The sequence below is a fragment of the Mus musculus genome, chromosome 2 (genome assembly GCF_000001635.26).
Source record: "Mus musculus strain C57BL/6J chromosome 2, GRCm38.p6 C57BL/6J".
Lineage (NCBI taxonomy): Eukaryota > Metazoa > Chordata > Mammalia > Rodentia > Muridae > Mus > Mus musculus.
Window position 1 is genome coordinate 76,199,782 of NC_000068.7, and position 23,771 is coordinate 76,223,552.

At 41.4% G+C, this 23,771-nt stretch overlaps 1 protein-coding gene across 3 annotated transcripts in view; it reads right to left on the bottom strand.

Moving 5' to 3' along the window:
* The window catches only part of Pde11a (phosphodiesterase 11A), a 353,338-nt gene that overhangs the window by 213,974 nt on the left and 115,593 nt on the right, over window positions 1–23,771 (bottom strand). For all 3 annotated transcript variants that reach the window (NM_001081033.3, XM_006499454.2, XM_006499453.2), the window contains exons 3-4: window positions 15,537–15,626; window positions 11,242–11,382 (exon numbers count right to left, since the gene is read on the bottom strand). In NM_001081033.3, the coding sequence (NP_001074502.1) occupies window positions 11,242–11,382; window positions 15,537–15,626 (231 nt within the window). The remainder of the gene's footprint in view (window positions 1–11,241; window positions 11,383–15,536; window positions 15,627–23,771) is intronic.

Sequence of the window (23,771 nt, forward strand, 5' to 3'; positions counted from 1 at the left end):
AGCTCTTTATTCTAAGTCTTACCTCCATACAACACACTTCAGATTAAAACTTGTTGATTTGGTTTTGCTTTCTCTTTTTCCTTTTTTTTTTGCCTGGAAAACCTCTCATGGCATTGCACATATAGAACATGTCATGAGCACTTGCAATGTTTCTTCACTTACATTTTTACATTTTCTGGTTTGTTATCACTGTTGTTTTGAGAAAGTGTTCTACCCTGTAGCCCAGGGTATCTTCAAACTCCATCTGTCTGCTTCAGCCTCCTAAATTGAGACTATACGTATGTGGTACCATCCATGGGTTTCAAAAGTTTTAAGTCCTTTTGGTACTGAATTGAACACGATTAGAAACAATGAAGTATTGAAATCTTGAAATGATACACAAATGTGGATAGAAATGTTTTCATAAATTAAATATTTATATGAAAGCTTTATGTGGGCTACTAGGTTGTGTAGAATTATTATTCAGGGGTAGGACAAGAAACCTGAAATGGCAAGGAAGAGGAATCCAACACTTACTAGCTTACAGCTAACAGCAAACAATGTAAGAGTAAAAAAGCAGCAGGCCTGAGTCCCATCAAGAGAGTAATAAAATAAGTAAGTACAGCAATGAGACTATTGGAGACAAAACCATATGGGTGTACGCCAAACAAGTTAGGGAGGCATTGAGACATCACCCTTGGGCCCATTATGTGCCTGAAGCTGTTTTAGATTCAGGCTGTCTGATTTTAAAGGTTTCTGGTGCAGTTTAGATTCTACTACTGCCATAAATCTAAGTCAAAGCCACATAATCATGGATCCAGACCTACTAATAAAATCTCTTTATACAGTCTGTCATCTATGGCCAACCTGAAGCTTAAAACCATAGCTAAATTTTCCTCAGCAAGTTGTTGGGAAGCCATAGTTTATACTTGGGCCTTTGTGCACAGTCAAGATGAATAATTCACAGAGAAGTAGCAGAATCCTGGGGATGTAACCTCATCTGCTTGTCTTCTATCACTTAGAGCAGGTGTAGGACAAATCCTTATCACCACCTGTTTTTATAAATAAAGTTTTATTAAAACAGAGCCATGTTCATTTTCTACTAAAACAATAGAGATAAATAGTTTCAGATGAAACTATATTGCAACAGAGCCCCAAATATTTACTAGATAAACCTTTATAGAAAATAAATTTGGCAATGTTTGATCTATAGCAATGGCTATCAACATGTGGGTTGTGACCCCCAAAGACCATCAGAAAACATGAATATTTACATTATGATTCATAGCAGTAGCAAAATTCCAGTTATAAAATATTGATAAAAATACTTTCATGGTTGGGGTCATCACAATATGAGGAACTATATTAAAGGGTCGCAGCATTAGAGAGGTTGAGAACCACTAGAGTTTTCTATGGGCCAGGTTATTAACTGCTGAATTGTTAAAGGGTAATGATAAATTAATTAATGGTGTAAATAATTACATAAATAGATGTAATTGATCTATAATTCAGAAAGGGGTGTTCCTGGAATTATAATCTAAAAAAAAAAAAAAAAAACCTATAATGATAGAAAGTTTAGGTGCCAAGGCCAGCTGCAGGGGATACATTTGGGGACACACACATGTCCTGGCTGTCACAGAACAAACACCATTTAATTAGGGATACTATCCGGGGACAAAAATAGTGCTTTTTTTCACTCTCACTCTCAGAAGTGTCTCTAATAACAATTTCATGTCTTTATGCTTTAAAATGAATCTATACAAAGTATAATGAATTGAGCTGGGCACAGTTAGCGGTAGACCTCTGTCATCTCAGCACTAGGGAGAGTGAGGCAGAAGATCTAGATCCTAGAGACAGGCCCGAGAGACAGAGTTGGTGGTGATGGGCAACACAGGGAGAGGAGAGAGAGACAGATCAAGGGAGAGAAAGATTCATTTGAATAGATAACTGTTTGGGATCAAGTCTGCAAAGCTGCAGCAATCATAACCAAGAAGCAACAGACGAAAGTATAAAGATAGCAGAAGTCACATTGTAAAGGTGACAGTATTCATGATCTGAGGCAATTCTGAATTTATTTATTTATTTATTTATTTATTTATTTATTATTTATTTTATAAAATCTGGTACATGAACTCAATTCTGACTTTAACATGCGAGTAGGAAAGAAACACAGACACGCCCATATATAAAGAGACCCGAAGGGTTTCCCAAGGGAAGTACCAGCAGCCGCTTCCAGATCAGTGAAGTTCCTCTTGGCTTGATCAGCCTGGTGACTGCACTCCGGGAAAACCAGAGATGCCAAGCGAAGGGAGTGAGATCCCCCTGAGATTCCCCTGCTTGCTCTTTGGAACGGCTCCATGGAGAGAAGTATCTATCAGATCTATCAGATGGTACTTAGTCGGCTTCCTCTGTTCTTCCCACTTCAAAACAACTTTCAGAACCAAAACTATACTCAAGTAGATATTCCAGCACCCAAAAGAAAATGACAACTAAGTAATCATCAGTTTAAATTTTTGTTGCCAGGTGGTGGTGGTGTGCACCTTTGATCCAGCACTTGGGAGGTAGAGGCAGGTGGATCACTGTGAATTTGAAGTCAGCCTAGCCTACAGAGCAAGTTCCAGGATGGCCAAGGCTATACAGAGAGACCCTGTTTAAAAAAACAAAAAACAAAACAAAAACCCAAAAAACAAAACAAAACAAAATAAAACAAAAAAACAAAAAACAACCAAACTAAAACACAAAACAAACATTTTTTCTTAATTTTAATTTTTTTCATAAGAGGGCTACTAAAAAAGGCTGAAGACTGCCTAAAATGCTCATCCACTACCCTCTCTCTTCAAAAATTCTCCCCGTATGTTAATTAGCTTTTTATGTGTTTGCTCAGTCAGCCTTTATGAAGTATTTTGTGCTCCAGGCACTGTGATGGGCTCTGGAAGTAGAAAGGAATATAAATGCCCTGTCCTAAGTAACTCACAATATACCACAGTAAAGATCAGGAAGCAATTTACAGATGCATAATTCTACCTTAACAGATGCTCCAAGGCTACCCAAGCATGCAGGGCGGTGATCAGATCACCATGTGAACTATGCCCTAGCAGTGAGTAGACAGCTCTAAGCCAAGCAGAGAGGTAGTTTTTCCAGGCTGAGGCTCTAGACCACTCTATTCTGGCGGTAAGGAGATGGTAAATAAACCAAAGGAGTTTAATGGAACCTATTTCAATAAAGAGACTAATTATGGGAGTGTGTCCTTTAAAAATAAATAATGGAGAACGGGGAACTGCCCAGTGACTAGTGACTCTGAAAACAGTTAAGCTTCTAAATCAGAGGCAACCCAGAGAGAATGGAAGAAGGAAGTGGCGTTGTTGGTTTCCTCTGGGAGCTGAGATTACCGGAAGGACAGTAGAAGAACACAACTACTTTTACAACAGGGTGAGACGAGACAGCAACACCTCTGTTTCATAAGCTCTGTGCTGATCTTCTCAGTCTGTGGGACTCAACTGGAAGCCAGAGGATAAAGCAGCCTAAGAATCATGCTGTGTAGAGATCAGACTTCAAGGGCACTGAACCGGAGAGTAAACCGGCAATACATGGTGTGGAAGGGGCATCGAAGAGAACAGTCAATGCAGACAGTGTTAAATTTTATCCGAACCCTAAGCCCAAAATAGTTCTGATAAAGAAACCTCCAACCAGTGTTCTAGCAGTGTCTATGTTACTGGAGGCACTGTATTCCTGTAGGCAGAGTTCTGTATTCCAAAATATGACTGCTCTCCAACCTCATGGCTCCCTTAAGTCTCAAGCATCTTTCCTTTTCTTTGACACACTCCTCAGTGATGCGCATCCTCCCTGTTGCAATAGGCTGAAGAGCCATCTCCTTCACTGGCAGTGACTTCATTTTTCCCGCAGAGACCCTATATGCAAAAACAGATCCAAACACCCTCCCAGACCGATTATAGGGAGGTGACTAGGTATGAGAGAGAGAAAACCAGAAAGTTAACCTGGCAACCGAAGTGGTGAGCCTTGAATGTTGAACACTACTGCCTAGCCAACAGAAAGCTACAAAACTACATGAAGCTTAGGAAAAAGCAGGTGCGTGATTAGGAAGTCAAGTAGAAGCCATCCACATCGAGAGTTGATTGAAGAGAATCCCCTGTTTGCAAGCAAAGACGGGAATCGGAGACAATCCCACGTGAGAGATTAGTAAAGTCAGTGATAGAAGCACCAGGGCGGAAGAACTAGGAATGATGTGTGAACACAGACACAAAAGAATGCAGAGAGGTGCAGATATAGAAGGCGAGGAAAAGGCTGGAAACTGCTCTGTGGTTTGCAACATGAGCTGTTACAAGATTCTGTAACTGCTATAGAGGAATCTAGAAGTATGAGAAACTTAGGACAAACACATCAGAGACGGCCAGCAGGGACTTGACCAATGTGTGAGTTGAGTTGATACATTAATAGACACTTATTAACAAAGTGAGTTAAGGTGGTGTGTTGCTCAAAATAATGCATGTTTGAGTCCCAATAAGGAAAGTTAATATATGACTATATAATGTTTAATGTATGATGCGTTAATATTAGAGGTTGACTGTGTGTGCATGAGAATGTAAAGAATATGCCCTTTGTTTTGTACTCTAACATCACCTGAAAGAAAAATGAAACAAAAGTTGGCTCCCTTGTAGAAGGGAAATTTAATAAAACGGGAAAATAGGGAGAAGGTGATGGAAAAGGAAGCCTGAAGCAGTATTTGTAATCTACCTATGAATGAGGGGCTGGAATCACACACAGGTTTAGAACATCATCCTGAGTAAGGTAACCCAATCACAAAAGAACTCACATGATATGTACTCACTGATAAGTGGATATTAGCCCAGAAACTTAGAATACCCAAGATAAAAGATACAATTTGCGAAACACATAAAACTCAAGAAGAACGAAGACCAAAGTGTGGACACTTTGCCCCTTCTTAGAATTGGGGACAAAACACCCATGGAGGGAGTTACAGAGACAAAGTTTGGAGCTGAGACAAAAGAATGGACCATCTAGAGACTGCCATATCCAGGGATCCATCCCATAATCAGCCTCCAAAAGCTGACACCATTGCATACACTAGCAAGATTTTGCTTGAAAGGACCTTGATATAGCTCTCTCTTGTGAGACTATGCCAGGGCCTAGCAAACACATAAGTGGATGCTCACAGTCAGCTATTGGATGATCCCACAGGGCCTCCAATGGAAGAGTTAGAGAAAGTACCCAAGGAGCTAAAGGGATCTGCAACCCTATAGGTGGAACAATATGAACTAACCAGTACCCCCCGGAGCTCGTGTCTCTAGCTGCATATGTATCAGAAGATGGCCTAGTCGGCCATCAGTGGAAAGAGAGGCCCATTGGTCATGCAAACTTTATATGCCTCAGTACAGGGGAATGCCAGGGCCAAGAAGTGGGAGTGGGTGGGTAAAGGAGTGGGGGAGAGGGTATGGGGAAATTTTGGGATAGCATTGGAAATGTAAATGAGGAAAATATCTAATAAAAAATTAAAAAACAAAGAACTGCTGGATGACACTCATCGCCTGTCACTTCCCCTCAGATGAGGACATGCGAATATCTTCAGCCACTGGCTTCACTGAGCGTGTATGTACACAAAGGCCAAGGAGTTAGTTAGGACTTATGATAGAAAGCCAGCGTGCATGGCTAGCTCTGTTACATTCAGTAAATGATCTCCAGAAAGGAGCCCGGAAGTCATAGGCTTAGCTATGAAGTGCCTGTTAGTATGCTGGACGAGGAACTAGCTGCCACCATCAGGATGATCAGAACAGAGAGAGTCCTGGGAAATAACAAAACAGATGGTGCCTGAGGACTCTAAGGCTGCAATTTCTACATTCACTTTTTTCTCCAAGCTCCACAAGACACAGGGGTAATAGGAAGTGCATGAACTGGAAGCTAAGAAAAGTGACAGAGTCACTTTGACGGTCCCTAGGATGGAATACGGTTAAACTGACTCTATTCACTTCAGCAGCCTAAGCATTTCCTCATGTTGACAGCAGTGTACAGATAAGGGTTTGTTTTGTTCTCTAATTGACAAAGTCACTTAAAATCAATGGACTGAAACACTTAAGAGAAGCAAGAGAGTGGGATTTTAATCTTGGCATGGAACTATCTATAAAGACATTCATTGTTTCTATTTTTGAAACTCAGTAAATATCAGTTTATACCTGAATGCCCAAAGATCATGACTGTAGACTCTGGAAGGCCCTTTTAGGAGAAACTTTCCTCCCTGACAAAGGAGAAATACGGGAAGAGGGGCTTCCTCTTCCTCTCTTGGGATACAGTGAGATTACAATTTTAAAATTGAAGACTATAGAAGACTTACCCTATCTAATACAAAACTATTGTAAAACGGTAGACATTAAGACTGTTGCTTTCATTGCAGAGACAGACAAACAACCACAAAGAACAGCGCAGTGAGCTCAAAAACTGAAGCCAAGCATTATTATAATATCCCATATCACTTCTCAGAACCGATTTACGAACAACACAGCTGAGACATAGGAGCATCTCCTCCCCCACCCCCCAACAATGCCACTTAGCAGAAAAGGGACTGTGCCACTGATTTTTTTTTCTTATTGTGACAAAAATATGTGATGAGAGGGGACATAAAGGAAGAAGAGTTTACTTTGGCTTTGTTTGAGGAACACATTCCCTCACGGTGGGAAGACCTGGCATCAGGCAGAGAAGGCATGGTGGCAGGAGAGAGAGGCCAACAGGTTACAATGCATTCACCGTTAAGAAGGGTGAACAGGAAGTGGGGCTGAACCACAAGACCTACTTCCAGTGACCAACTCCCTCCAGGAAGGCTGGATTTCCTAAGGGTTCCTCAACCTTCCGAAGCAGTGCCAAGAGCTGACAGAAGACTGAGTGTTCAAATAGATGGGCCTGTGTTTCACAGTTCACATTCAAGGCACAAAAGGACTATATCCCACTGGACAGTGCACTGCTGCATAACACAGCCCACTGCCACTAGTCGTGTTTCCCAAGTTCAGGGACCAACACCACTGCTACAGTTGATAACGTAAGGCTTCTACTCCTGCAAGTATTGACCTTGGTTTAGCCACAGTTTGCATGTTCAAGCACACCCAGCCCTTGATGCAGCTCTTATTTATCTTGCTGTCATTCACCCCTTTTGCATGGTGATATTATAGCCACCCGTCTTCTCCAGGCTCTTGGAACTATACCTCTTACACTCTTGCTTGCAGATTTAAAAGCACCATGGAATCTCACCTGCATATTCGAAAGCATATTTGAGGCCACCTGTGATTAAAGAATTGAATAGGAACTTGCATGGATTTTAAATTACAGAGCCACATCTTCCCCCGGAGGATTGGTTAGGTCTTGCTCTAGGTCTAGCCCTGGGGGACCTCATCTAAGAAGCCTAACTAACGTCAGAGTGAAGTTTTTTCCAGAGTGTCCCGTCTTTGCCTAGATGCCCACAGATTGGATTCCTTTTTTCCCCCTATCTTTAAATTCCATTAGCATCAGATGTATTTCAGTGCTGAGCAGTGAGTGCTGACTTCTGAATAGCATTCTTTCAATCTGTAAATCCAACTTTGACTTTATTTCAATAAAATGTCCTAGAGTTATAAATTCTGAAAGCCTTCTCCTGTTCCATTTGCCGTGTTCTCTTCAGAGGCAGCGAATTATCCTTACTTTGAACTTTCATTATGACTCTGCTCTTTTCATTCTCTCCTTTTTATAATTTACTTTTCTCCATTTCATTTTCAATTTTGTTCTCCATGCTCCTTAAAGCATCTAGAGCTGTCTTTGATTTTCTTTCTGGCTTTCTAAAAATGTAATATTCAGTCCTGTATGATTTCACATTTTCTTCTTCCAAGTTCTACCAACGACATGTTCTGTCTCCTCCTCCTCTTCTCCCTCTTCAGCCTCTCCTCTTCTTCCTTTCCTTCTCTCCCTTATCTCCCTCCTCTCCTTCCGTCCTCCCTTTTCTCCTCCTCCATCTCCTCCCTCTCCTCCTCTTACTCTTCCTCCTCAATATATTTCTGACTTCTCTGCAGCTTCTTTTTCAGCATATTTTTTTTTCAGATAGACGGTGTTTGCTTAATCTCACTTCATGAAAAACCTTAGTCAACGTTTCTGGAACGTGCTCTGTGTCAAGCCTTTGGTTTCCTCACTCTTGTTATGGCTTCTTTGCACATATTCTATGCTTTTTATTATATGCTGATTTTTTTATTAATTATGGAGGGAGAGATTTTCTAAAATAAGAGTCTACCATGTACAAGCCAAGTTTTGAATTACCCCTTATTTTTATAAATCAAGTTTTATTGGCACACAACAATGTACATTCTAATTTATTGTCTATGACTGATTTTCTGCTAGAGTGGCAGAGTTGAGTAACTGTACCAGAGAATGCCTACCCTGAAAAACTCAAGGTATTATAGGAAAAAAACTGCCAGCTCCTGGTCTGGGAAACCAACTCAGTTCTGCTCACTGGTTATTAGTGACAAAAGTGTGCAGCTTTAGTGCCATGGCTTTGTCTCTTATAGAGATAAGTCATTTCTCTCCAATGTGAAAGACAACCTCTCAGCCCCCAGTTTACGGTCTTGATTTGTAACAAGCTTTGGTTGTAACCTTGAAATCTTATTTGGTTTTCTCAAATGCTTCTCTGGTCTCTTTTAGCAATGTATCAGTTCCCTTCTGCATCGAGTTTAAGTGATCCTGCATTCATTTAATATGTTGTGAGATATTAACTATTCTACCTGTTATAAAATTAAAACAGGTTTAACCTAGAAATCCAACTTTAAAATTTTTTTCTAAGTTGCCAGCACTTACAGAACAACCCATCAATCACTCTTTGTTTATAAATGTTTCCTTTGTCAATTAGGTGAATTAAATAGAGAATGAATGATTAACTAGAGAGGGAAATTGGTATATTGATCACAAAAATCTAAGGTCACAGATACAACTGTACAAAAAGGAACTTACATTTTTTTTTTCTAGAAGTCAACTACATCTCTTCTTGAGCCTCAATTCTGCTTATTTTGACAGAAGGCAAAAGAGAACACCTCAGTTAAGTGTACTATGCCAGGTTTTCTCAGTAATTTCAGATTTAAACTGAGATATGGAAACTTCAGGGTGTGACCTGTAGCCTCCTGTGTGCTCTGGAAAGAAATGGTTGCCCTCCATTTCTTCCTTGCTATGGGGTATGAGACTTCACTGGCCTCCGCAGCATCCTTCCTAGTCCTCAAGTCTAGGATGTAGTGCCCCACCTCCTACAGCCTGGCCAGGAGCCTTCTTCAGGTGCCAGCCTTCCATGTTAGCTTCTCTTAGGTATGGAGAAAACTACATTTGTCTTTCCTACTTCTCAGAGGCTTTAGAGAGCCTGTAGGACATTCCCTGCCCCTTGGCTCAGAGACACGTTTACGATCATCTACCGACCCTTCCACTACCACTACTGTATGGACACTTAAATAGGGGGCAACATGAGGAAGACCTGAGCCTGGGACACTGTGAGGAAGACCTGGGCCTGGGACACTGTGAGGAAGACCTGGGCCTGGGACACTGTGAGGAGGACCCAACTGTTCCACACATGTTGCTCTCCCCAATCTGATTAACTCAAGAGTCAGATCTTCTAGGGCTTTCTCTGTTCTTTTTCTAGTCTCTTGCTTTCTTCATTACTTTTAGTTATGATTCATTTAGCCTTTAGATTAGAAAATCCTGGCTCTTCCAAATGACAGTTTTTAGTGTTTTGTTGTTATTGTTGTTTGCTTGTGTGTGTGTGTGTGTGTGTGTGTGTGTGTGTGTGTGTGTGCATGTGTACATACACTTCTGTGTATGTCGGGAAGGGGCAAGGAATTGTGCATGCATGTGGAGTAGCTCTCACTTTTCATACTCTTTGTTTTTTGAGACAGGATCTCTCAGTGGCCCGGAGCTTGACAAACAGGCTGGCTGGTCAGTGGACCTGAGGGATCTACCCATCTGCCTCCCCAGTGCTTAGGACAAGTTCGAGCTAGCAGCCCTGGCTTTTTGGTGCAAGTCCTGCGGATCAAACTCAGGCTCTCCTTCTCTCAAGAGAAGCATTTTGCTGATCGAGCATTCTCCCTTGCCCCAAGTTTTAAGGTCTTAGAAAAACACAATTACAAGATTTTAAGCCCCATTTGTGTGCCTAAAAGCCCAGAATTTAGCCATTACTTTCTGTATTTGATATAATTCATCCCTGAAGCTTTTTTGCCAAGGTGTCTGTAGAGTCAGATAGGGTCGTGAGAGGGGGCCTTCATGCAGATATTTTTCCTTTTTGCTTTGCCCCTTATTTAGCTATTTTTTTAAAAATAAGGAGAAAATCTGTTTCAAGAACATTTAAATAGCTTTTCAGTCAGAATTTTACTCACTGTTCTTCTTTGTTGCCCTTTCAGTAAGTTTTATGTCTATTAATACATGTTTATGCTCCTATATGAATTTTCAGAACTAAAAATTATGTTGTCAGGGTTCACATATATGTATCTATACATCCTAAACAATCTATGCAAAGTTTCAATACTCATTACAGTTTTAACCCCAGATTCTTTATTTTTTTTTTGACACTATCTTTGTAAGTTGGGTATCATTAAACACTGTTCCCAGAGATGTTGAAATAGCTCTTAATCTTGGTCTTTGAACTCACTGAGTGGGCTCAGTAACCATCTGCCCAGGGTCTGAGGGGGTTTTGCTCTGCTCCTTTGCTTGCTTTCCTGCCCTCTTCTGAGGGTTGAACGACATTTTCCTACTACAGACTTGCTGGGCAGACAAGTTCAAACAAGATGGGGTGGGTGGAGCTGCACTTGGCCCTCTAGTTTAGTTGTGTGATGACTGAGAATCACAATCATCTGTTAGCTACACAGAGCTGAATGGGGCTCTAAGCTCCCCACCCGCTTAAAAGGACTACTTTTTAGAGTGAGGACAAGAAAAGAAGGAACATACATCTAAAGGAGGGAACCTCTCATATATAAAACGTTCCCTAAGGAAAATACATCTAAAGGAGGGAACCTCTCATATATAAAATGTTCCCTAAGGAAAATACATCTAAAGGAGGGAACCTCTCATATATAAAATGTTCCCTAAGGAAAATACATTTAAAGGAAGGAACCTCTCATATGTAAACTGTTCCCTTGGGGGCTGAAGGTGTAAATGCTGCTGATCTGTTTGCAAGTTGAACTGCAGATACACCCAGCTTCCTTCCGCTCAGTCTTGGACGCCCGCACGGAGAGGAGAATAACTTACTGGGGACTCAATGTCTTCTAGAAGTAAGACGGAACAGCGTTCACATTTCAGCAGAGTTTGGGCCCGATGCATTATTTTCTTGACAATCTTTTCCAGATCAGTCTGTTCTTCAAAGAGGTCATTGACCACCTCCAGCAGGGCCTGGCGACAGAGATGGATGTAGTCAGAAGTATAAGGCAGAAACGCACCAGCCTTTCCTCCCTCAGAACTCTATGCAATATTTTCTCTAATAACAAATATTTCATGTGGCTAATTTTTAAAACATTTATGGTTTTTCTAGCATGGCTCAGCAATTTCACTTTATAACATACCCTGAGATCGAAAAATATAACCAGATAATATAGCGACGAGTGTAACAGTAACCACGTAGTTATTACATGTGGGTGCTTTACCCACTGCGGTGGCTTTTCTTCAATATGACTGAGCACAAAACTGACATTTTTTAAATAACAAGTACTTGGCTCTCTCCAGAGCATATTTATTTCAGAAAACTCCAAAGCAGGCTTTCTTCACTCTTAAGAAAAAATAGCTTCATGACTCAATTTGATACCCATTTTCACTAATACCTACCTCTTCCAGAATTCTGAATTCTGAAAGAATCATGCAGGTAAATGTTATTAAAGCTGTGTGTGTGTGTCTGTGTGTGTATCAGAACACTAATCTCTCTATACAAGAAGAAATACTGCCTCACTCCCAGCTGTCCACTAGAACATTCCGATATTACTGGATGTCTCAGGAAAGAAACCCTCGTTAGAATTATTGTTAAGGTGGCAGGTTGGGAAGCACATAAATTAATGGAAAAGATTAAATTACAAGTTGAGCACAGTGTACTCATTTCAAAACTAAGCTGCAGTAACCTATTACTCTCTGTAGCCAAGGGGAGCTTGCAATTTATGCTTTGAAGTAATATTTGTTTGGAATTTTTAGTGACTTTTGTTTTCTTCAGAATTTGCAGAACAATTAGGCTATTTATAGGTGGTAGAAATTCAGCTTCTTTCAGAACCCTCTTCAGAGAATTACAGGGCCACTGGATTGGCTTGTGCTTTATTTAGTAGCATTAGACAAATTGTTCATTTGCCTGTGACCTTTCACACACACACAAAACCTCCATGAATACCCAGGTTCGAATTTATGCATCATAATGTCAATCAACAGCCCAGGGGTATGACTGGTTTTCAACTGCAGGAATGGCTCGTCCTGAAATTTGATTTATCCTGAAATAATCTGAAACAAAACTTCTTCTCAGACTCCCTTGAGATAGAAAAGCATTTGAATGAGTTAAGGCATCCATTAGATGAATCTAGCTGAGGAGGACATGGACAGGACCGAAGCTCCTGGTGAGCACTCTCTTTGAAGAAAGACCATTGTTGAGGATAAGGGTCACATTGCCCCATGATTCCAAAGCTAAGAGAAACACTGGATTCCAAATCCTATGTTAACTGAAGCCAGCCTCTTTGGCCTTTGGACAGCAAACTGCTGTGAGAACTCAATGCACTGTAACTTCATGGTCAAAGACATTAAATGGAAGACAATTCTGACTCAGGGAAGAACCCACACTGGGCTATTCAGTTCCAAACAGCCATGAAAACATACATACAAGTAACATTATACAGGTTGAGCAGGTTGTGTTTATGTATTAAGAAATGTACATATGTGTATAACAATAATTAATCAATAAACGTGAAAGACAGCAAGAAGGGATATACGGGTGAGCTTGAAGGGAGGAAATAGAAGAGGAAAATGATCTAATTGTAATCTCAAAAAATAAAAGAAATAATTTTTCAAAGGGAGACAATTGTCTGAGTAATTACAAGCAAATTCCCTGTTATTAAGAGGGAAACATCATTACCTTAATCACTCGGATTATTTCTTCAGATGGATCATATTAACAGAACAATTATTTAACTTTTCAATTCGTTATGATTGCGTGGAGAGCCTCTGGACCTTCTCCACAAGAACATTTCTCTCAAAAGGGAAATTAATGCCCCCGGAGTCTTGCACTGACAAATCACATTACAGCAATTTCATTCTATCTAATTAAAAATTGCTGCTTTGCTAACGAATGGTGAAAGATTTTACAAATAGCAAAAAGGCTAGCTCCAGGAGAGGAGGAGAAGAGGGCACATCTAGAATGATCCAACAGTTGGAGAGCCTGTGGGAGCAGTTCCGAGGGTGGTGGGCTCTGCTTCTTGACCTCACTTCTGTGTAAACCAGCTGTGCGCCCCCTTCCCTTCTACTCCTGAGCTGACTCTTGGATCCTCCTCTGCTCTGCTTTCGTCTCCACACAGTCTTCCCAGATTCCTTCAGCAGGTCTCCTGGCTTTACACGATCTCCACCCCTAATATTACACTCCCTCAAGGGTAGCTCCATATTCCAAGTCTCTGCTGCCCACAAACTTGTGCATAAGCCCAAAGTCTCCTTCGCTGTCCCCCACACCAGCAAGCCCTAAATGTTTTGCCACAGATTTGGAGGGAGTTCCTCACTTCTTATGGCCCTAATGCCATCCACCTTGTCTCTAGACTTCAATGGAGTCTTCTGGCTCCCCTCCCAGTCTTCTGTCACTGCCCATTATCCAATCTTCCCCAGCCCTTCCCTGCTTCCAAGGAGGTCATGGTGTTTGCTTTTTTTTTAAATGAATTGCAATCAGCTCAAAAGTCTCCTACTGGCTTTCTACTAGGAGCCTTAAAATTAACAGTTCCTGACTTGCCCGTAGGCCTTTCTCCCCAGTAGCCCTGGGTTCAGCTTCTTATCTTCATTGGCTTGTCTTTCATCCTCTCCTCGGATTCCTGAAGTCCCCCTATCCACCAACAACACAGGGTCTTTGCAGCTGCTGTGTCATGGTCTGGACACTCTGCACAGGTCTTCCAGTGGCTGGGCTTCTCACTTCATTCTCCTTCTATCAACTCCCTATAGACACCTTCCCATCAGCTCCAAAAAATAAATAATCTGCTTAATCAAACCTACCATAACTGTGCCTGTCCATCTCTCTCCCTTTATCTTTGTTTATAACGCTTATCACTGTCTGACATTGTGTGGTTTTTCTTTTCTTTTCTTTTCTTTTCTTTTCTTTTCTTTTCTTTTCTTTTTCTTTTTTATTATCTATTGTTTCCACTAGACTAGTAAGCTTTGTAAGGACAGACAGTATCTCATGAGAACTACACAATATGTATTTGTTCAATGAATAAGTAAACTGTGCCATCCACAAGGATGAAAGGACTGTCTTAGTACAAGAAGCTTCCCTTAAGGAATAATGGGATTACAGAAGAGGGCCATCGTCAAATATTATAATAACGTGATGGGTACCTGCACTAGAACAAGGAAGGACCGGAAGTGGGGAGAGGAAGATGCACTGGGACCTGTGAGGCAGTTGGCAGAGGGAGAGGAGTCATTGGAAACAGAGGAGAAAGGGGGTGGGGGTGGGGGTGGGGTGGAGGTAGGAGTGTGATAAGATGAAACAAACAGGCTGTTATCTGGAAGTCACAGAAACATCACTGGAATAGGAAATGAAAGGAATAGTCGAGCAAGAAATGGTTCTAAAATGAACAGGAGACCCAGGTGGAGGAAGGGCACACTACGCCCTGCTAAGGAAGACGGCTGTGTGGTCAGCAAGTATTCATATGCTTACTATCAAATAGTCACTGTCATGATGCTTTTGTAAATACACTTTAATCTATTTCATTGGCTGAGGGATTTAATCCATTTTTAACATTTTCTTATTGAGTTTGTTTCTGGGTTGTAACAATGATCTTCATATATATAAATGTAGAGTGAACCTCGATCTCTGGTTGATAATTTAAGGCTGTATGAGTCTGTGGGTACATTTTACTGTGTGAGTCTACAGTTCCTAAAGGTATATAAGATCATTGCCTCTAATGTCCCTACAAAGCAGTGCTTCTTTGATGGTCCTACATGCCTTAGATTGCTTCTTCTAGAAAACCTTAGAAAAAGAATCTGCAAGGAGTGAAATTGTGCCCCTTGAAGGAACTAAACTAAAACTGCTGCTGTTTCAAAGCTAAGAGCACAGAGGATAAATATCCGCTGCCACACAGTATAGACGTGGGTTGATTTCCTTTTTTAAAAGAAACCAGTTCTATTTCCCAGAAACAACAACAGAAAATGTGTATTTTCTTGTAACCATAACTCATGCATTGTTTAAAGGGATCTTCAGCCCTGTCGTTCCAGGCTTGCACAAACAAGAATGATCTTCAGACTAGACAATGATCATCCGCTACTTTTAAAAGATGGAGTGACTCACATAAGCCAGGAAGACAGCGAGCTTGAAGCTAGCTACTCACCCTGCTTCTTTCGTATTCTTTCCTTGAGGCAGCGAAGAGCTGAGCATTAGATATGGCGATTCCACAGAACGGAAGATACATTTGCATAACCTGGGGCACAGAAAGCATTCAGAGCATTAGAGCTTCCACTCTTAACCAAAACCCACATTTCCTGCCTTTGGGGCTTTTTCCTTTCAATCGAATGAGCCAGACGTTGAGTTGTTAACACTCTCAGCTTTAGGGGCACAGTTCTCAGAGTTAACATTAAGATGGTGTATATCAGTCTTTAACTGGGAAAGTCACAGTTTTGAAAAGTTAACGGGAGTGAAACCAAAGATTCCAAAAGCTATATAATATGTAAACCATGCCTGTCACATTTAAATCCGCCTGCCTCTGCCTCCCGAGTGCTGGGATTAAAGGCGTGCGCCACCACGCCTGGCTTTTTAGTCCAACTCTGAAAAAACGAACGATAATGAAGAGAACTGGAAAGTCCTTGGAACTTAAGGCACATATTCACATGCATACTTAGAGGTGGGAAGGACATGAGTGAATCCCTGTGTACATGCCTGTCTATAAAAGCGATCACGCTTGTCCTGCCAGCTACTAGACTTGGGCATTTCTATTAGAACAGGTCCAGTAGGAATTTAGGTTCAAGACCTAGTGGATCCGTTTGGATCAGGTAGATATGATTAGGCAAGAATGCAAACTGGGATGGCTCTGCAGCAACCTATGGAAAGGCCTGGGGCCTATGAGAGAGAATGCCTCCTCCTCCAGGGGTTAAAAATACCCAGCTGTGCTGGGCCTAACCTTGAGAAACTCTCAAAAGGAAGTCAAAATCCGAGGCTCATGCCCATCTCAGAACATCCGATTTCTGGCAGATGGGATATCCCAGTAAAAACTGAACGGACTAGTTCCCTGAACTTTTTGCAGCATAAGAGGAATAAGAGACGTTTATCTGGGACTTCTCTGAACCCCAGTAGAAATGCCATGGTTTGTATTGGTCTTTTTCTGTCTGCACAAAGGCGCCAAGACACACAGAGCAGTTCCAGAAGTGGCCACCAGGGGCAGTGTATTGCTCGCCTATGCAGATCAACCGCACAGGAACACCTGTGAGACACCTCTGGGACACCCAGAATAGGGTTGCCTGGAATAAAGGATGACTTGGGGAAAATAAAAGCTGAAGCACAATTCCTACTCCCTATCATCTGTTATCTAACTCTGTCTACCGAGCCACACTCTGGCCTAGGGATCCCTAAAGGAATTTCAGAGCTCTTAAAGCTATGAAGTCATTCTTAGAGGAGAAAAGCAACAGGAGAGAAAACTGGGAGCAAAAGGCCCTACAAGTAGCTCATTTTGCAAATCCTTCAGGATTCCATCAGTGAGTCTTCCAGTTGCCCTCCCTAAACAGACGCTGCTTCTGTTTCTCCTCTTTCCCGTTCCTTGCCCCTCTCCTTTTCATGCTTTAGTGTGTTTTCCTGTAGGCCAGTAGGGACTGGGACACATCAAGCTGCAGCTATCCCTCCAGAGCATGCCTGCCTTTGGCCAGAACTGAACCCCTTTCAATACCAACAACACACTGAGCAGGTTTCTGGGTAGTTTCCTGGTTGGGGTGGGGTGTTTTGTTTAGTTTGTACTTTTTTTTTTTTTTTTTCTGCTGTGGAGATGGTGGCTATTACATGGACTAAGGAGAGTTGGATCCAAGTCACTGTTGTGAGTTGACTATGTCAGAAACATAGGTGAGCCCACTTGTATCTTTCATGATGTTATAATTTACTGACTAACAGTAAATCCACAAGGTGAGTGGTTACCATGACTAATAATCCAATTTCCCTTGATAACCCTGAATAGAGTGAACTCGGATTCTTTTATCTCAATCTTAATTACTAATATGCCATATACCACACACTACAAATTACATTGTGTGTGCGTGTGTGTTACAGAATGACTTTGCAAAGGGTTAAAACAGCAAGGGTTTGGAGGAGTTTCAAAGAGGCCTCAGAGGCCAAAGCTGGGAAACTGATATCGACCTAAGAATCTTTGTACTGATAACAAAGGAAACTGAGCTATGGAAGAAGTCAGAAGCTTCCATAGCTACTGGTGGTAGAGGAGAATTAGCTGTTGGGCTGTAGGGATTATGTGAAGGGCAGGACCAGGTCTGGCAGACTGATGGATGGTGAGGTGGAGGGACAAGAGACTGCAGTTTGAAGAGGCCGTATCAACACTGACTGACTAAGCTGAAGCTCCCGAGACACTTGGGTGTTCTCTTGCCACCCCCTGATGGACACACTGGGTGCTCTTCTGTCAGGCTGGTGGGCCCTCATCATTTTCAGGGATGGGGTCTACCTTGTTATAGGGGTGTAGGGATGGCGCTCTTCCCTTGACCTGCTATGTCTGTTAAGTTCTTGGGCTTGGTTTTCCTGATACAATTTTAATGCAACCTGTGTGCTCACGTTCTCAATGCACCACAATAAATGTATAAGGTGGCTCCCATTTAACTCCAAGAATAAGTCACTTGTCAGTCTCTGATTCATGGTTGGTATCAGACCGTCCTATTCACAGCTCTGTCCAACTGAAGGATCATCCTACATCTTCAAGACAGAGTCAGAGACTAATTGTAAAGTGGAGTCTCTTGGGGCAAGATACTGTTTTATACAGTAAAGACAAACTGAAAACCCAGTCTTACATAATATGGATTAACTTAAAAGGCACAACCTGACCTTGGAAACTACTTATTTTACTCTCTATCACTTATTCAGATTATGTTTGCCTCTGGGACATGTCTAAGGTGGTTTGTAAGTCCAGCGAGAAGGAAGAAGAATGTAGAATAATGAACGCGGGAACTTTTCTCTAAAGCCTCGCTTCACTGGCCTTGTCACGCCAATATTGAGTTCCTTTTACCAGGCTTCATGGGTAATTTTTTAAATTCTGAAGATTTACATACTTTTAGATTTATTTTATAAGTTGAAGTGTTTGTCCACATGTAAGTCTATATACCAAATACATGGCTGATGCCCACCCAGGGAGGTCAGAAAAGGGTGTCAGATCCTCTGGAACTAGAGTTACCGGTGGCTGGGAACTGGATCCAGGTCCTTTGGAAGAACAGTCAGTGTTCTGAACTGCTGAGCCACCTCTCTAGCTCCTGGAGGAATCCGAATCTTAAGTCACATCATTTTTGTCCTTTTCATGGCTTTCTGTATGAAATTTAACAATTCACTTAGACACTCTGAATCTATTTTTTTACCTGTACGAGACCAAGTTTATGGTAGTTTTTAGTTCTAATGTTTTGTGGCTCAAATAATCAGAAATTTCAACAAGCTATAATATTATATTTTCTAGAGGTTACAGAGAATTCAATAAACATGCTAAACATGCTTGCAACTTACTGAAAAAAAAATATCACTTGTAGTAGGAATTGACATAGACAAAGCCCTTCTATCGATTGGGCAGGCAGGATTCTGGGAGTCAGGCATGATGTTCAGATTTCTCTAAGAATTATCTCCCTCTGATCCTCACAGATATACATTCTACCAGTAGCTGCACTTTTGTAAGATGAGGAATGAGATTTGTAAGGGTACCAAACGCTCTTGGGAGATAATTCTTCATGGCTTTTCCCTCCTCCCCACACCACTCTCTCTCTCGTCAGCACATTTTACAGAGGCGCGCACTGTCAAGGATGTTTGCACAATGAATGCCCTTCGAAGGCAGACACAGCATCTCCTTGCTAGTAAAAAGCAGAATTATTTGCTATGCAATATAATAAAGATTATTTCTCCCACTGGACGGGTAGCTTCAGTTGCCTTGAGTTTGAGGTTGCTCCTGCTCCACGTGAAGTTATAAGTCTAAGAGTCCAGCACAAACGCCGATGCTCTTGTTAGTTTTCTTCCTGTTAGTAATAAACTAGTCTCTGTCACAGAACCAGGAGTCTTGTATCTCTTGCCAGCGTTCCAGAGATAACGTCCTTGCAAGTGAAGTAGAATATGACTTTTTAATAATCAACAAGGCCACCTAGATGGCAGGTGGTGGTGGTGGGGCTGAGTTTCTTATTTAATTCAGTCAGTTTGAGGCTGGAACCTACTGTTTTCACATCTATGGGAACCTGCCTCTCAGAGAAGTATGAATCTCTCATATGGTTACTGCGATGGTCTAGTTAACTGCCGCACGAGAGGAGGTGGGGATTAGATGTTTGAGAGGCTCTGAGAGGCTGTAGAGGTTCTGGTTCTGGAGAAGAAAGGTTTCTAGTGATAACCTACCCTCGGGTGAGTTGCTGAGCTGATGGGTCAAAGCCAATCCTCACCAAGGAATAGACCTTGAGAGATGCTGTAAGACGGTTACAGAGGTCAGACTGGAATCTTTATGAAGATTCTAACTTTACAAGAGATTACCAGCAGGCCCAGACCTCACCCCCGGATGAGGATGTAAGGCTCAGATCATACTTCTTTGGGTAGAAGAGGAACTGTAAAGGAAATGACAAACCACTTAGGACCTGCTAAGTGAGAGGCACAGTGTTGCAGGAACACAGAACTGGTTGTAAGTAGGGGGACTGTCAAAGCAGAGCAAGTGGGTGAGGATCCTGTGGTGCAGAAAGTGGGTCAGGCACCAAGAACGAAGCTGTGTCGTGCGAGAGCTTGAGAATAGCCCAAGGTCCCATTGCCTATTAATGGAAAATCTGTTTATTTACTTTTGTTTCTGAAAAAAAAAGCAACTGAAAATCTTGAATTTTCAAATAGTTGTTTATTATAATGTGGTTTTGTATATGTGTTCTCTGTGTGTGTGTTTTATGTATTTAAATAAAAAAAAACCACTTAAATCACATTGGCAGGATTAGTTCTTTTAGTCCTTCAATTCATGCCACTGTGTCTTAAAATGTCTCTCCCAGTTTTAGTCTTTACCAGTAAATGATATTGTCACAACCTTAGGAAAAGCCACTCCACAATTCTCCATCTGAAACACCTAACAGATGTCACTTTCACGGACTGTGTTCACATACATATAACCACCCTATCTTAGTGAAGCTCAAATTCAGCAGAGGTCAAAGATAACAACCTGCTAATACAAACCAATTATGAAGCATTCAACACAATATGTTTAATGTCAAAAGATCCCCGGCTGGCTGTCTTCTTTTGTGAACTCTGATCTGTCAAGTGAATGCCCCTGCCAACGCATCCAAACAAAAGCAGGAAGCAAAACCAGCATCCTTACTCCCTGGACCTGGGAGCCCCCCATCAGTCTAATTTAGCAAGAACTGCCTGGCCGCCTTCTCAGACACTGTGCTAATGATGCAGCAGGCTCTGTCAGTCACACTGACACCCTCTTCCACCCTTAACTATATCCCTAAAATGATTACTAACGAGCTCAGTCTCCTGCAATATTGGAGCTAGGTAGTTAAGTCAAGTATGAGCAAATGTGCAAGGCACTGAAAATGGACCCTTCTACATAATCAGCAACTTGTAAAACTTGGAATGGAATGAAACCCCAGGACTAATTACTGATCAAAGACAGGGTCTGGAGACTTGCTATTGTAAACTACCAGAAAGATGAGACTTTAAAAGGCTTTCAGTAAAGAACAAAGCTGCACTGCTCTCTCAATGGGCCTGTCAGTCACCTGCACAGCAAACCAACCCACAGGAAGTGGCCCATTCCAGACTCCTTAGGAAACAATGTATAAAGCTACGTAAGTATGTGGGTTTGCACTGTGATTTCTCTGCCATTGCCCAATCTCTCCCTCAAAAGTGTTTTCTCCAAATGGTCCCCTTGACCACTGCTCACTCTCACCCTGCGAGAGTGTCCCCACTTTACCATGTTATATTCCCTATCTTCTACACTATACACTCTATGTGTTCAAATTCTTTCAACAGAGATGGCAAAGACCATGGAACGTGACCAATAAGGGCGAAGATGTAAGTTCCAATCTGGAGTTAAAGACGTTCTAAGATTTGACTCCATAGCTGTATCTTCTTCAATCTAAGATTCAGCAAAACTAAATGAGCCCTATCCTGGCTCACTCCCCAAATTATATACAAAGAACCTAATTCCACTGTCTTCTCTACCACCTGCATCATCTTAGAACCTAATTCCACTGTCTTCTCTACCACCTGCGTCACCTTAGATCCTCCCCCCCCCCCTTTCCGGCCTTCCTTATCTATTTGTGTCTAGCAAAATGTTAATGACTTTTTAAAAAAAATTTGGAAACTCGAGTGGTTTTTTTCTTTTTGTGGTCAGCATGGGGGAGACAGACAGGATTGTGAGTTCAAGACCTGGCTGTCTGAGATCCTATCTCAGAAAAAATACATAGCTCAAAAGAAAATATATTGATTTGTTAAAGCTTCCTATACATTTGTATTTCTCTGCATAATGCATTTAAATATCTCAGACCCAACTTGGCACCATATATTACTACAAATCTCGGTTTAAATATTATTTGAAAATTGAACCTTACAAAAATAATTACTTCCATTTAAGTCAAATAGAAAACTGTTATGTAGTGAGCAGCCCTGGAAGATAGAAATGCCTTTTTGTGTGTGAATCAAGGAGAAGAATTGTTTACTATGAAATAAAATTAACCTCTGAAAGCAGCTGCTGCCCATCAAAAGGCACTGGAACTCCCTATCTGTGATCTGTAAGTGAGGCTGCCATGGGACACTGTATTATACCAAGCCATAAAGAGTCATTCAGACACCACCAGGACAGCACTGTTCATCTTTTTCTTTTCCTACAACTGTACATTCATTAGCTAGCTACTTGGTATTTACAAAGGAAGGCTCTCAAGGCTGGTTACTATACCTGTCATGCACACACACACACACACACACATGCACACGCACACGCACAGCACACACGCGCACACACACGCACATCCTTTTGTAAATTACTAAGCTAATGATTCTTGTTTTACTCTTATTTCCCCCTTTCCACACTGTGTTCCTGATTTTCTTATTAAATTAGAAACTTCCTATTCAACTTGACCAAATCTAGTTTATTTTTGGTCTTCTTCCAAGAAAACAGAAACCTCGAAAGGTTGTAACTTTCAGTGCTATCTTACTAACTTACATGCTACCTTTTTTCTTACTTTTATCTTGTTTTGCATATCATAATTATTATCATCATCAACAACATCATCTATCGAAGTTTGTTTAGAGTTACCTACAGTTACATCAACTGTTTCTCTCTAGGGTGAACTTCCTCCTTCCTTCTGAACTCCTTCCCATTGTTCTTTCAATGTTTGTTGTATGTATTTGTGTATGTAACCTCTGTATATGTATGCATGTTTATATGTGTGGGGCACACATGTGTGTAGAGGTATACATGGAGGCCTGAGTTCAGTGTCTAGAGTCTTCCTCAATTGCTTTTCTCCTTTGTCATTGATAGGGTCTCTTGACTGAATCCAGAGCTCACTGTGTCTAGGGAGCGAGGCTGCTTCAACATCTCCTTGTCTTTGTCTCTGCAGTCTGGGATTTCAGGGAGGCTACCACACCTTCCTCACTTTTGGATTCTAGGGAGCCAAACTCTAGTTCTTACGTGTGTGTGGCAAATGTTTCATCCACTGAACTATTTCCCCAGCCCTACTGCCATCCTTTTGTTCTTTCTTTCTTGAGGAAAATCTACAAGAATATCCTTTAGTATTGGTGGTGATCATTTTGATTTTCTTTTTCGGTTGGGTATACAATTATAGGTTTATAATTTTTTCTCCTAATATTTAAAAGGTATTTTACTTTACCCTGTCAAGTCTACTTGATGCTAACAACAAAAAATAGCAGCCATCAATCTAAGTCTTCAATGATAATTTGCCTTTGTCTAGTTTCTTTTACACAATAATGCAGTTGGTGGCCATTTGTACTTTCTGAGACTCAGTCAAAGGCTTAACTGAGTCATATAATAAATTGAACCATTAATTGATATATTATAGTCCTTAACTAAGGGTAATTTTCAGATTCATGGTGACGCAAATTAAATACATACTAGGACCTAGCAAGATGGTGCCATGGGTAAAGCACCTGTCTTCAAAGCCTGATGACCTGAGTTCCATCCCTGGACCCCACATGAAGACGAAAGGCAGGAACTGACGTTACAAAGTTGTCCTTTGGCCACATACACATTGTGCTGTATGTGCCTCCACACACAAATCACACGTGGATGCCCCCCACCCACTATATCACACACGGGGAGACAGATACACAATAATAAACAGAAATTAAACTATACACACTACGTAGAACTGCTTTGGCTTTCTAGTTTCTCCCAGGACAGCTATATCTTACG